At 43.5% G+C, this 12980-nt stretch overlaps 1 protein-coding gene across 6 annotated transcripts in view; it reads left to right on the plus strand.

The window, feature by feature from the left end:
- The window catches only part of LOC144724512 (tenascin-X-like), a 166160-nt gene that overhangs the window by 66196 nt on the left and 86984 nt on the right, over positions 1–12980 (plus strand). For 5 of the 6 annotated variants that reach the window (XM_078603716.1, XM_078603715.1, XM_078603718.1 and 2 more), the window contains exons 25-31: positions 1301–1492; positions 2740–3012; positions 4698–4784; positions 5416–5607; positions 6381–6674; positions 6928–7014; positions 11799–11990. In XM_078603716.1, coding sequence (XP_078459842.1) covers positions 1301–1492; positions 2740–3012; positions 4698–4784; positions 5416–5607; positions 6381–6674; positions 6928–7014; positions 11799–11990 — 1317 coding nt within the window. The remainder of the gene's footprint in view (positions 1–1300; positions 1493–2739; positions 3013–4697; positions 4785–5415; positions 5608–6380; positions 6675–6927; positions 7015–11798; positions 11991–12980) is intronic. The other variant, XM_078603720.1, reaches the window with a different exon arrangement.

A 12980-nucleotide genomic window follows, 5' to 3' on the forward strand; every position in this document is an offset into this window, starting at 1 on the left:
TTTGCAGGGGATGCAAGATTATATTTTCTGTAGTTATTGGTGTGATTCCTGTATAATTTTAATGTTATGTGTCAGGTGTGTTACATGTATCGTATCCAACCCCTTAATGATACACTCATTGATCATAGAAACCATAAAAAATATATATTATCTGATATTGTACATTAGCCCGAGCAGCAATTTTTGGCAAACCTTTCAAATCTTCTTCTCCGAGTGTATAGCAAGTATGTGTAACTTATACGTCCAGGCTTAAGTTTGTGGGCCTCGTGATAGTTTCGAAGAGTAATGCAACCAACACTGTCTAGTTCGCCAGAGAGCGGGCATAATAGAATGCTTTTGTTTGCAATAAGGCCCAATGTTTATTAGATTTCATGTATGTGTAAACCCACCAAACGATGAAACCTGCCAATTTGTTGGTGTTATCTTTAAAGTGCCCCAGAGTCAGAGCTTGCCATGTTTCTCCTTGTGGTAGTTTTTTTTCCGGTTCCGTTCCGACGATGACATGCGTGTACGTTTACATAATCGGAATGGGAAAGGGTTAGTGGTGTGCATTGTAATAAAATGTATAAAATAACACGGTTATGTTAGATGATGATGATAATTTGTGTTCGATTTATGTCTTGTTGATAAGAAGGGGTTTTTCCTGGTGGAGCCTGAAGTATTTATATAGAAGGGAAACGTATTTAAAAGAGTATTATAACCAGAATATGCTGTTTTCATAGTTGCTGAATTGAAAAAAAATAGTTTTTGGTTGCTTGGTAGAAATTGAAAATGTATTAAACATTCAATGTCAGTGGGAAACTTAAGAACATCTGTCTCTGTTAAGAGTTAAGAGAACATCAATTGCAAAGTGGCAATGATGGTCAATTTGTATTATTTAGCAGTGAAGCTTATTATTTTGAGGCACGCGTATGCGTGTGTAAATAAGTTGGTTGTCAGCAGTTCAGGTAGACTGTGTCATGTTCCCGTATAAAACGCGAACTCCAGTCATCCTCTCAACGGCTTTTGACTAGTCATCAAACAAAGATGGTCACTGCATTGCATGCTTTCGGATGCGCTTCTGCGGCCGTCTGGAACGTTCTTCTGATATTAGCAAGCCACTGGAGCTATGCACTTTTAAATCTAGATTGAAAATTAGTTTCTTAGAAACTGCTTTTTGTGTTTAGTTTGTTCCTACCCCCCCGCACCTCCAATTAACACGGTTGCCTACATACGGTGCCAAATAAGTTCAACATACTTGCATACAAATCCTCATTGAACAACCTTTCACTGTCCGTTTTCTAATGCCCACCCCCTCCAGGCCTGACCGGGTACCGCGTGCGTGGGGTGCCCCTCCAAGGGCAGCGAGGCCACCTCCTGGATCAGCTGGTGAGACCCGAGGAGACGTCGCTGACTCTGGAGAGCCTCACTCCCGGAGTGAGGTACAACATCACCATCACGGCTCTCAAGGATGGCGTGGAGAGTGCCCCATTCTCCTCCAGTGCCACCGGTGGTAAGTGCCCGATGTTGTCGTGGTTCCTCACTTGTGTAGGTACATTTTACAGCAATGCCTCGATATACGAAGTCGGTACGTTCCTGGAGCTTTATTCGTATTTTGAAACTTTAATGCTGAATAACTTATAACATGAGTGCTATTAAACATTCAATGTCAGTCAACAATGAATAACTTAGTTCATTATGGGACCTCTTTTGCCAGTACCAAAATATACTAATAGGGTTTTTCCCCTTTTTTCTGGCAACAAAACTGACACCTTTTGCAAGGAATCATGTTTACATTAACCACAATACTTGCAGTCAAATGCAAACAAAAAACAATACTCTGGTAATGTATGCATTGTCTTTGAAACTGATTGGTCCACACCAGAGACAGCTTTCTTTGGAGCCTCGTCTCATAAGGCGTCATCTGGTCGAACACCATATGAGACGAGGCTCCAAAGAAAGCTGTTTCTGGTGTGGACCAATCAGTTTCAAAGACAATGCATAAATTACCAGAGTGTTGTTTTTTGTTTGCATTTCACTGCAAGTATTGTGGTTAATGTAAACATGATTCCTTGCAAAAGGTGTCAGTTTTGTTGCCAGAAAAAAGGGGAAAAACCCTATTGGTAAACTTAGTTCATATTATAAGCAAAGACCATTTGCATTGAAAATAATATATTTTATACTGTACAGTATTACATTTAAAAACTGATATAAATCAAAGAACAAAGTAAAGAAACACTTTGTTTGTATTTGTAAAAAAACAGATCGCTAAATATAGTATTAATTTAGTGATTTAAAGGTGTATGTTACTTTATTTTCACTGTGAAATAATGGTAATAAATCGAAAGTTCTTTCTACCACAATGTCATATTTCGAATATTCGCATGTCGTCATTTAACCGTACATAAATGGTAAAGGTCATATCCGAGTGGCAGTTGAAGGTCGGGCTGTGGCCTACCCTGCCGTCTATCGGTGCTTAATAAGAATCCTATTGTTGCAAGAAATAAGCAGCAAAGTTGATAAAGAGTGTAATAGTTGGGCATTGAAACGTGTACTCTGGTTGAGACTGCAACCATACTGCATGTGGCACATTTGTGTTAATTACCCCTTGTTGTTCAATGCTCTGGCCTTTTACAAGATAAGCCACCAGTTTGAAATAGGATGTCTGCGATGTGTTTTTTTACGTTTGCCGTGTAATCGCCGCGGTTCTCCTCGATGCCCCTCACTCTGTGCTTCCCCCTCCTCCTGGGTTCGCCACAGAAATCCCCCGACCCACGAACCTGGCGTTCACCAACGTGAGCGACACGTCGCTGGTGCTGCGCTGGACGCCTCTGCCTTTGCCCGGCGTGACGGGCTACCGCGTGACCGTGTCCTTGCCCGGGGATGCCTCGCTGCTCCTGGATGACACTGTAGGACCCGGCATTGGGGCGTTCTCCATCGACGGGCTGGAGCCCGGCATCTTGTACGATTTCAGCGTGTCCACGCTCGTGGAGAATGGGGAGTCTGAAGCCGTACGCGGGACGCACAGCACTGGTGAGTGCAGATCTGTTGTTTTATAAGTTCAGAAAATGTGTACACGGTTTTTCTTGGGAAGCGTTATCGATGTTGGCTAGGTTACGGTGCGAAAGAAGAAGTTCAACACGCTTGTCTTCAGCCATCCTCGATCCGAGGATTGGCCGCACTTTGGGCAATCCTTCGCCACCGACTTCTGTATTATGCTATCCTCTGTCAAAAAAAAAGAGATTGTCCTTTTTAAAAGTGAGACTTTTGCTAGAGCTAATATTTAAATGTAGCAAAATTGTCTTTGAAATGTTTTATTCTGGCATAGGTACAACCTAATGGGTAGTAAATGTTTCTTTTATATGGGGATCTGGTTACAGAAACCCAGTTTCAACAACAACAAAAATGGGTCTAAAACAACCCAACATAACTGTACACAGTCAAGTTTTGAATGTCAAGGCCATCATGCATCAACGTCGTGGTACAATCGCCGCAAAGAATACAACAGGGCTGGGAGAACACATCGCATTAAATTAAAATAATATTCTTACTTTAGTCTGTTTTACCTACGAAAGCTTCAAATCTAGAATTAGTCTGCAAAGCTTGCGCGATCAATCACACGTACATGTGATAGGAAATCTGAGGTCTAAAAGTGATTTTAAAGTGGGGGACAAGGATGGTGAGGTTTTGATCCCAAACATTTTTGCTCTGTTCCAGACATCAGGGGGCTGCCACATGCATGCAGTTTAAACCGTGTTTGGTTCTCCCATAGTGGGAGTGGTGTGGGAATTAGCAGGGAATTGTCTCTGTAAACTCGTGTTATATCTAACCTCCGATTTAGCAGGGTTGACTATGTACTGTGCAAAAAAAGTTCAACATACATGCTATATAGACCCTAATTGCATTATAACTGTCACATGCTAGATTTGAAGCTTTCGTGACTGCAAGGATTCATACTCTTTGGTTTTTTCGGTAAAGTCACGTAGGTAAAAAAAAAATGAAAACAACTAAATTAAATCACAACGTTTCGGGCGCAACACAATCCATAATGCCCACTATGAAGAAGGACGCTTGTGTTGCGCCCGAAACGTCGTGATTTAATTTAGTTTTCATATATTTTATTTTACCTACGTGCCTTTACCGAAAAAAACAAAGTGCCACATCATTTGCTTGTGGAATGCCTATCACGGGCGTTTTGTGCAGCGCCTGGTTTTCCCACTTTGAAAAGGATTCCAATGGACGCTAATGCACGGCTCCTGAGCTGCAAGTGGCTTTTTAAGGACGCATTCGTGACGTTATTTATTTAGGACCACATTCTCATATTCTCACATGCATTGCGGCTCTTCAATTATTGAGTTTTTTAGCACATTCGAAAAAAAATTGCTCTTTTCTTTTATGGTTGCCGACTCCTGCGCTAGAGATTCGGTCACAAGCGTGGTTTTCCACGGCTCCGTGGTGAGAGCTGTGCGCATTACAAATCACGTTGTGAGATGCATTTTGCAAAACCAACGCAAAATAAAAGAAAACATCATTTAAAGCTGAGAAAATTGCTGAGCATTGCATCATGGTATTGTTCGTGTTTTTATGAGTTCTAATAGATGTGTTGCATTTATCAATTTGGCTATGCTTTCGTGTGTCATTGTGTCATGGTGGATGAATATTAGAACGAAATAGAAGCTTAATTATTACGCTTTAACCGCTTTCGTATCTCTTAACAGAAGTGGGACCGCCCAGGAACGTGCAGGTAGACGTCAACCCCGACAACGGAGAGCTGACCATCACCTGGCAGAGAATGACAGTTCCAGGTGTGTGTTGGAGATATGCACCGCTTGCCACAAATGAACCACAATACCGTGCTGATCTCGTCAAGGAGCATAAACCAGGATGTGAACTCCGATCGTTCTCGCAGCGGCTTTTGGCTGGCCATTGAACAAAGAACGTTACCGCATCGCACGCTTTCTTTCAGATGCGCTTCTGCGGCCGTTTGGAATGATCTTCCGTTATTAGAAAGCCACTGGAGCTATGCACTTTTTAAATCAAATTTATGAACACTAATTACTTTAGAACTGCTTTTTGTATTTAGTTTGTCCTTCCCCCCCCCCCCCCAACTCTGATTACCACGGTTAGCTACGTACGGTGCGAAAGAAGTTCTACATACATACCACACAATGGCCCCATGTTTTTTGATTGGCATCACACGATCCATAATGCCCACTATGAAGCAGACGGCGCGTAGTATTTCACAGCGAACACAGGCGCGGTATTAGCCAGGGGCACACCCTCCCGGGTGCAAATCTCGAACCTCTGCAATGAGCGGCGAACGCGCTACCGCCGAGCCACGCGTCACCACACCAGAAAACACCGTGACCGCTCTTCTCACGATGATGTCGTTCAAACTGTGGTGCGCCCGAGTTCAACGTTAAAATCACCGCACAGGTCTGACGGGGTACCGCGTGCGCGGCACGCCCCTCCACGGGCAGCGGGGACAGCCTCTGGATGAGCTCGTGGGGCCGGACCGGACGTCCTTCACCTTGGTCCGGCTGACGCCCAACGTGGAGTACAACGTCACGATCACGGCCATCAAGGACGAAATGGAGAGCAAGCCCTTCTCAACCGTCATCTCAAACGGTGAGATATCCACACTGCCGTTGTCACTGCATAACAAATTAGACGTTTTGTAAGTGCAATTCATTTTTTAGATGAAACTCAAATTTTGGTGAAGGAAATTTGGATATTGTAAATGTTTTTTTTCTTTTCTGGTAAGCCTTTGTAAAAATAAACTCCTTTATGGATACCTAATGCCCCTGAATGTGACAGATGAACAAGTAAAAAAAATCGAATGACTGGAAAACTACATTTATCCGTTCCCTTCATCTTCATCAATTCCATAAATCACAGGGTCTACAGGATCTGGACATGAATGTTATTATAAATCTCAGTTCACAGTTCATTGTTTCAGGCTGCCGATACTGCGGTTAGGTCCATGAGAAGTACATTACTCGACTAGGGCCGTAGAGAGGGACCGCAGAACATGCAAAACCCGACTTGCTTCAGTTTGATAATGGATGGGAAAAGAAAACGTTTCACTGCAGCTCGACACGTTTTTATTTCAGTCGCCTCCTCGCGTAAGCAGATTTTCAATTGCGGTGTGGTTGTGAAAGAGAATTACAAACCCCTACATCGGCCCCAGAAATACAAACGTGGTGTTGATATTCTACTGCTATTCACCCTAATCTAAGATCTAATGCTTCCACACCCTAACATGCTTAGCTTAATGTGGAATAAAGGCTGATGAGTGTGCTTTTATTTATTTAAGGAATGCTTGAACAATGCAATCTCAACCTTCAACTGCATCTGATTAAACCTTGCTCGCTAACCTCACTCTGCGCTTGGCATTGAAGCTGCCGACCGGCAGGTCGTAGTCACCCCTGAGCCGTCCGATCTCCGCTTCACCGACGTGAGCGACACCTCTCTGGTGCTGCGCTGGACCCCGCTCTCCCTGCCTGGCATCACGGGCTATCGTGTGACGGTGTCTCTGCCGGGCGACTCCTCGCCCCTCCTGGAGGCCGTCGTGGGGCCTCGCACGGGGGTCTATACCGTTGAAGGCCTCCGGCCTGGCGTGGTTTATGATATTGGGGTCTCCACGCTGGCGAAGGACGGGGAGAGTGAACCTGCACGGCGCTCGCAGACCACTGGTGAATTCCACAGCCATTTGTCTCGTCTGTCGTTGAGTTTAACATCACATTGGCCAGTTTTTCTTTGTCTCGCACGACTGGGAGCCTCACTTTGCACCATCATTGCTCAACTTGAAGTCTGCGTTCAGAAGCGTTGGGAGGGTTATCCTTGAAACGTAACCAGCCTTGCTGTTATTCGCGTTACAAGTGTTAAGTTATCGTCACGCGAGTTCACAGATTTAAAGTCGTCTTCTCTCTCCTGTCTCCACTGCAGCACCGGGCTCCCCGCAGGACGTGCAAGTGAGCCTGAACTCGGATACCGGAGCGTTGACCATCACCTGGCAGAAGGTTCCCACTCCAGGTGCAGTGATATTTGATATCAATGTGGGGAGTACCTAACGTTTACAATGCATTCTTTGTGAGCTCCCTAATACTACACACGAGACACAAATATTAGTGACGTCTATTAAATGTAACTTGTAGGTTTTGTAGAAAATATGATTCATGTGGTAGAGGGTTCCTAATGACACGGATTTATTTGGATCAAGACATGGCCTAACCCAAACGTTGATCATAAATCACATGTGTTCTGTTTACCTTTTACTCACTGAAGTATCAAATATACAGCAGGCAAGGCCTGCTGTATATCAGTAGGAAGCCTTTTGGCACGTGGTGGTTTTTGCTTCCCAACTCTGGCAATGCCACCATCCATCACCCACCAAGCTTTGTGAAGTCCACCATCGCCAATGTGTACCAGCCTCCGTCCCCCCCCCCCCCCCCCCGTCCTGTGTACAAACTGCTCATTTGCTAGGCCCAAACCGGACCAGACCATACATTCATTGGGTTCCACGTTACGGATTTCAGAAGCCAAAAATGGGGTTGATTTGCTTGGCATCCGGCATTGTCTGAAGACTGACACCCACTCTACGATGCCAGACAACGTGGTATGTTCAAATCGGCCCATTGGAAAGAGTCATACAATCCCTTCCGCGATGTTTTTCTGCACATGATAGGAATGGCTTTTCTATCGCCGTCAGAATGGACCCGCTTGGGTCTACTTTTCCCACCAACCAGCACAGGGCCTGCGTGGTGCTCGCACATCAGTCTCCAATTCCTGCTAATCGGTGTCCTAGCAAAAATAGCACTAGAACCTCCTGGAGGCCTATTTGGACAGCTCGTTTAACGATCGGGAGAATTTGTGTGTTTTTCGTCACATAAAGTCAGAAAAAAACAACATGAATCAAAATTAACATGTATTTATACTAAAGTAATACAAACAGGACTACAAAATATTTAGAAGGGAGTAGTCTTTCGAGATTTACGATTATACTGTAAATCACTTTCACGAATCGGCCCCAAATGTAGTCTTCCATCATGTTCTCGTTATACTGTCCTTGGTAGCGGCGTTCAGAGTCCAGTATATCCTTGTGGAAGCACTCGCCTTGCTCCTCCAAGTGCGCTCCCATGTTCTCCTTGAATTGATCAAAGATATGGACTTTGAGGGACATCCTACAGCCCATTGTGCTGTAGTTCTTCACCAGAATCTCAACCAGCTCCACATAGTTTTCGACCTTGTGATTACCCAGGAAGCCACGAACCATTGCGACAAAGCTGTTCCAAGCCGCTTTATCCTTACTAGTGGGCTTCCTGGGGAATTAATTGCACTCCAGGATCTTTATCTGTGGTTCTAAGAAGACACCGGCTTTGACTTTTGCCTCGGACAGCTTAGGGAGGAAGTCTTGAAGGTACTTGAAGGCTGCCGACTCCTTATCTACAGCTCTGACAAATTGTTTCATAAGGCCCAATATGATGTGCAGTGGTGGAATCGGCACCTTCCGGGGGTCCACCAGTGGCTCCCACTTGACATTGTTCCTCCCCACAGAGAACTCGGTCCACTGTGGCCAGTCCCGCCTGTGGTAGTGCACCTTGGTGTCTAAATCTTTACTAGTAACTTTTGTATTACTTTAGTATAAATACATGTCAATTTTGATTCGTATGTTGTTTTTCCTGACTTTATGTGAACGAAAAGACACACATTCACCCGTTTTCTCATTGAAAATAGGTAATTTCTCAATATCACTGTCCTGGTCACAAAAGCAAAGGTTTGTGGGGAATAAAATAGCCATTTTCTGTACTTTTGAGGCAGCAATTAGGAAATAACACTTACTACCCAGGAGCAATTGTTTTGTTACACAGTGTAATTGTACCCGTGGTTAAATCATGAGCCTGTGTGCTAAAATTAGGTTTTAGAATTGCGTTATTTACTTACTTGCTTTCAGCTCTGTGCAGCGCCTTGCGACCTCTGGGTGAAACTTTCTTTAAGTGTACATTTTTATTAATAAAGACGCACCTGGCTCTCTGTAGCATATGGTAACTTAAGAAACCATTTGGCACAGCTACGGAGTGCACAATTATACACGTGGTTAATCACAGGTGAGCTCACACTGCCTACACATGGTATGCGCTATGCCTGTAGACAACAGTATTACATCGCAAAATAGTAAATATTTCACCGCGTACATTCCTGGTTAAAAAAAAAATTGCTCTAAATAATTTAAGAGGAAATATGTTACTGAATTCATCAATAACGTCTATGCCAGGGGTGTGCAAACTTTTTCACTCGCGGGCCACAATGGGTTCTAAAATTTGACAGAGGGGCCGGGCCAGGAACAGATGGATGGAGTGTTTGTGTGAACTAATATAAATGACATGTAAAAATCATTAAATGAAAGGATTTGGCCTTTAACAGGTAGCAAAGCATTTATTTGCAAGGCAATTTAACAAATTGCACGAACATGAACAATACAAAACATGTCGTAACGTGACTGATGAAACATCATGAAAACATCTGAGGCCTGCGCCCAAACCAATGACCTCACTTGAACTTCTTTATTATCTACATTAACAGGTTAGAGCAGCCACGCATGCTGTGTGATGGAGATTTGGCTCCAACCTCGCTGCAGCAACAGATCATCACTTTCAGTTTCAGTGGGAACAGTGTTGTTGATCTCCCATTTTTGCCAGTGCATCCAAGTCTGGAAATATTTTGGTTGTGGCAATTCTCAGGATAGATCTGAGGTGCTGATCCGTTAACTTTGGTCTGTGACGGGCTTTGTTGGCGTTCATGACGCTGATTGTCTGCTCACACACATAAGTCGAGCCAAATAAAGTCAGTATCTTCTGTGCAGTCCTCCGGAGGTTTGGAAACGTGGCTCTGTTAAGTGAAGCATAAAGTGATTCAGTTTAACAGAGTTGAACTTCTCCTTTAGGATGGAGTCAGACTGAAGATCTCTCACTTCCAACTGCAGCTCCTGTAGTGCTGTTTTTAGGGTCTTGTGACAGGGGACAGGACACCAGCTGAAGTGACTGTTCAATGTTTTCGAAATCAGAGAACCTACGGCAGAATTCTCCGTGCTGGTCCTCAAGCGATTTGCTGTATATGTTTTGCGTTTCGCGGTGCCTCTTCCTGCATGGCAAGTGTGGGGAAATGAGCGAAAGATTTGTTCGCAATTTGTCCGGAGAACAAAGTGAGCTTGGATTTGAAGGCTTTCACATGTTTGTACATGTCGTGAACAAACTGATCTTTCCCCTGCAGTATCACATTCAGCTCATTCATGTGTGAAAATATGTCCACAGCAAACGCAAAGTCACTTAAGCCAGTTCTTGTCGCTTAGCTCAGGGAATTCGTCAGATTTCCCCATCAACTCCAAAAATGCGATGATGTCCTCTTTTAGCTCCCACACTCGTTGTAACACTTTCCCCAAACTTAACCAGCGGACACGAGAGTGGTACAGCAAGTCCTGATGATCCGCATCAGTTTCCTCCAGGAACGTAATAAACTGACGGTGCTGAAGTCCCCTTGCTTGTATTAAGTTCACAAGTTTTACGACTGGATTCACGACATGATTAAGCTGCAATACAGACTTACACAGGGATTCCTGATGGATGATACAGTGAAGGAAAATAAGATCCTGGACAGGGTTTTCCTCTTTCACTTTATCCTGGATTCTTTTCAGCAGCCCAACATTTTTTCCAGTTAAATTTGGCGATCCATCCGTTGTGACATTGACAAGTTTACTCTGAGGTAGCGTCATTCTTTCGATGACAGCAGATATACCTGGTTATACAAGTCCTCTCCCCGCGTTGTTCCTTTCAGGGACTCCATGGTCAAAAACTTCTCTTCGTAAAACTGTCGTCAATGCCTCGGATAAAAATGAGGAGCTGAGCAGTGTATTTTACGTCCATACTTTCATCCAGTGCTAGTGAATATAATTCAAAGGAATCATACTTTTTGTTTAATTGACTGGCTATATTTTTATCAATCAGTTCCACACGGCGAGTCACTGTCCTGCGTGATAAACTGACTTTTTCAAATTTGCTTTTGATCTCCGGACACAAGATGTCTGCTGTCTGTACCATGTATTCTTTTACAAACTTGCCTTCGGAGAAAGCGGTAATGAGTGGTAATGTTGGTGAGAAGAAGTTTTTAAAGAAAATTTAAATCGAAGTGAAGAAGGAAATTATTGAAAAGTTTGTATAATTAATGATTTTTCAAACTTTAATTATGTTTTCTGTGCTTAAAACTCTTTAAAAAAACTGTAGGGTCTAGAACGGACTCGTGAAATTCGGAGAGAACTCGGAGTTAAGTTTTGTTTGTTTTGTTGAATTACACAAAGTGCGCCATCTAATGGGGAAATGGGGGCATTACAGGAGGAAGGTAAAATTAAATTTAATAATAATATTTTTGACAAGTTCGGCGGGCCGGATTAAAAAGCCCAACGTGCCGTATACGGCCCGCGGGCCGTACTTTGCCCATGTCTGGTCTATGCGAAACAACGCAAAATATGGCAACTTAACAGCGGGGGATTCCTGCAATGCAATTTGATATTTGAAAGGTAATTTTTTTTTTGACATAGGTACACTGGAAGTACTCTTGACAACCATCACCGTAATATTTTCTGATCAAAAGGAACACTTTCAACAGTATACATAATTCTACTCAATTCCCCTGCCTAGTATTAGATTAATTAGAGTTAGCGCAGTTTAATAGTTGACGGGTTCTTTAGAGTTTTAAGCCGTGGGCCTAACGGGAGACTTTGCATATGGAGTATGTGTAATATCCACTTTGTATTTGACACTGTGTAGGGGTGACGGGCTACCGAGTGCGTGGAACGCCCCTGCATGGCCAGCGCGGCAACTTGGTGGACGAGCTGGTGAGGCCTGATCAGACATCGGTCACCGTGGAAGGACTCACGCCCGGTGTTGAGTACAACATCACCGTCACGGCCGTCAAGAACGGTCAGGAGGGCAAACCTTCGTCCACCATCGTTTCAAATGGTGAGGCTCCTTGGCTTGGTAACGCACCTGAATGGTAAATCTGATGTTTCGCAATGAAAACAACAGACTAGCACAGCTTATGCGGGCCTTGTAAGGTACTTTGGATTTGACCAACCTGGTCTGTTTAAGTATGTGTAATATGGCTAATTTGGACTTTGACTGTTTTCTGAAAACACACGCTATTTCGGTATTTGATCATTCGTAATTGGGGATAACTCTACACGGCTGCGCTTTCTGCATATATAGGGTATATTAGTAAGCCGAATTTCCATACCGAATGGTCCAATATTGGCATACACGTGGGGCGACGCCACGCGCCACGACCAAACAACGACTCAGTCTGGTGGCGGCGTGCGTGAGTGCAGACCCGTCGCTTTGGACGTGACCTTGTTTATGCACTCTGTGCAAGCCAACCCTCTCAGAAATGTTGTCTACACCCACATCAAGAATACAAAGGGACTGAAGTAAAAATCCCTTGGTCCAAAGTTTTGGATATGATTGATGCAGGTGTGTTCATGCATATTGGGGTAGGAGGCACTGGGGCAGTACCATTGTACATAATTCATAATATTGGATAATTTGGCAAGGCCAGAGCCCCATATGTGTTGAATTAACAAGGGTTTACTGTCTTGATCTTTAATCTTGCTGAAAACGTATTTTTGTTCTACTTCCAGCTGTTCAAATGATTAACGTTGTGGCAAATCACATTTTGCTATTGCCATCTACCTTAGTGGATTTATGATTTAATCTGTTCTGAAGCTTCAGTTGCTAATACACCACCAATGCAAATGTGTTGCAATATGTGAACTGAAAGATACCGTTTTATGATTTTTTTTTTATAATGCTTTCTTGAATATTTTTAAATATTAAAATGGCATTATACTCTTGTAGCTCGCAGTTAAAATGCCACAATGTTATATTCTTTAAGGTGAGCAAATGAGAGATGTTCACCATAAACAGATTTTTCAGGAAAGATATCTGAACTTCTTT

This window comes from Lampetra planeri, chromosome 21, assembly GCF_965212315.1.
Source record: "Lampetra planeri chromosome 21, kcLamPlan1.2.h2, whole genome shotgun sequence".
NCBI lineage: Eukaryota > Metazoa > Chordata > Hyperoartia > Petromyzontiformes > Petromyzontidae > Lampetra > Lampetra planeri.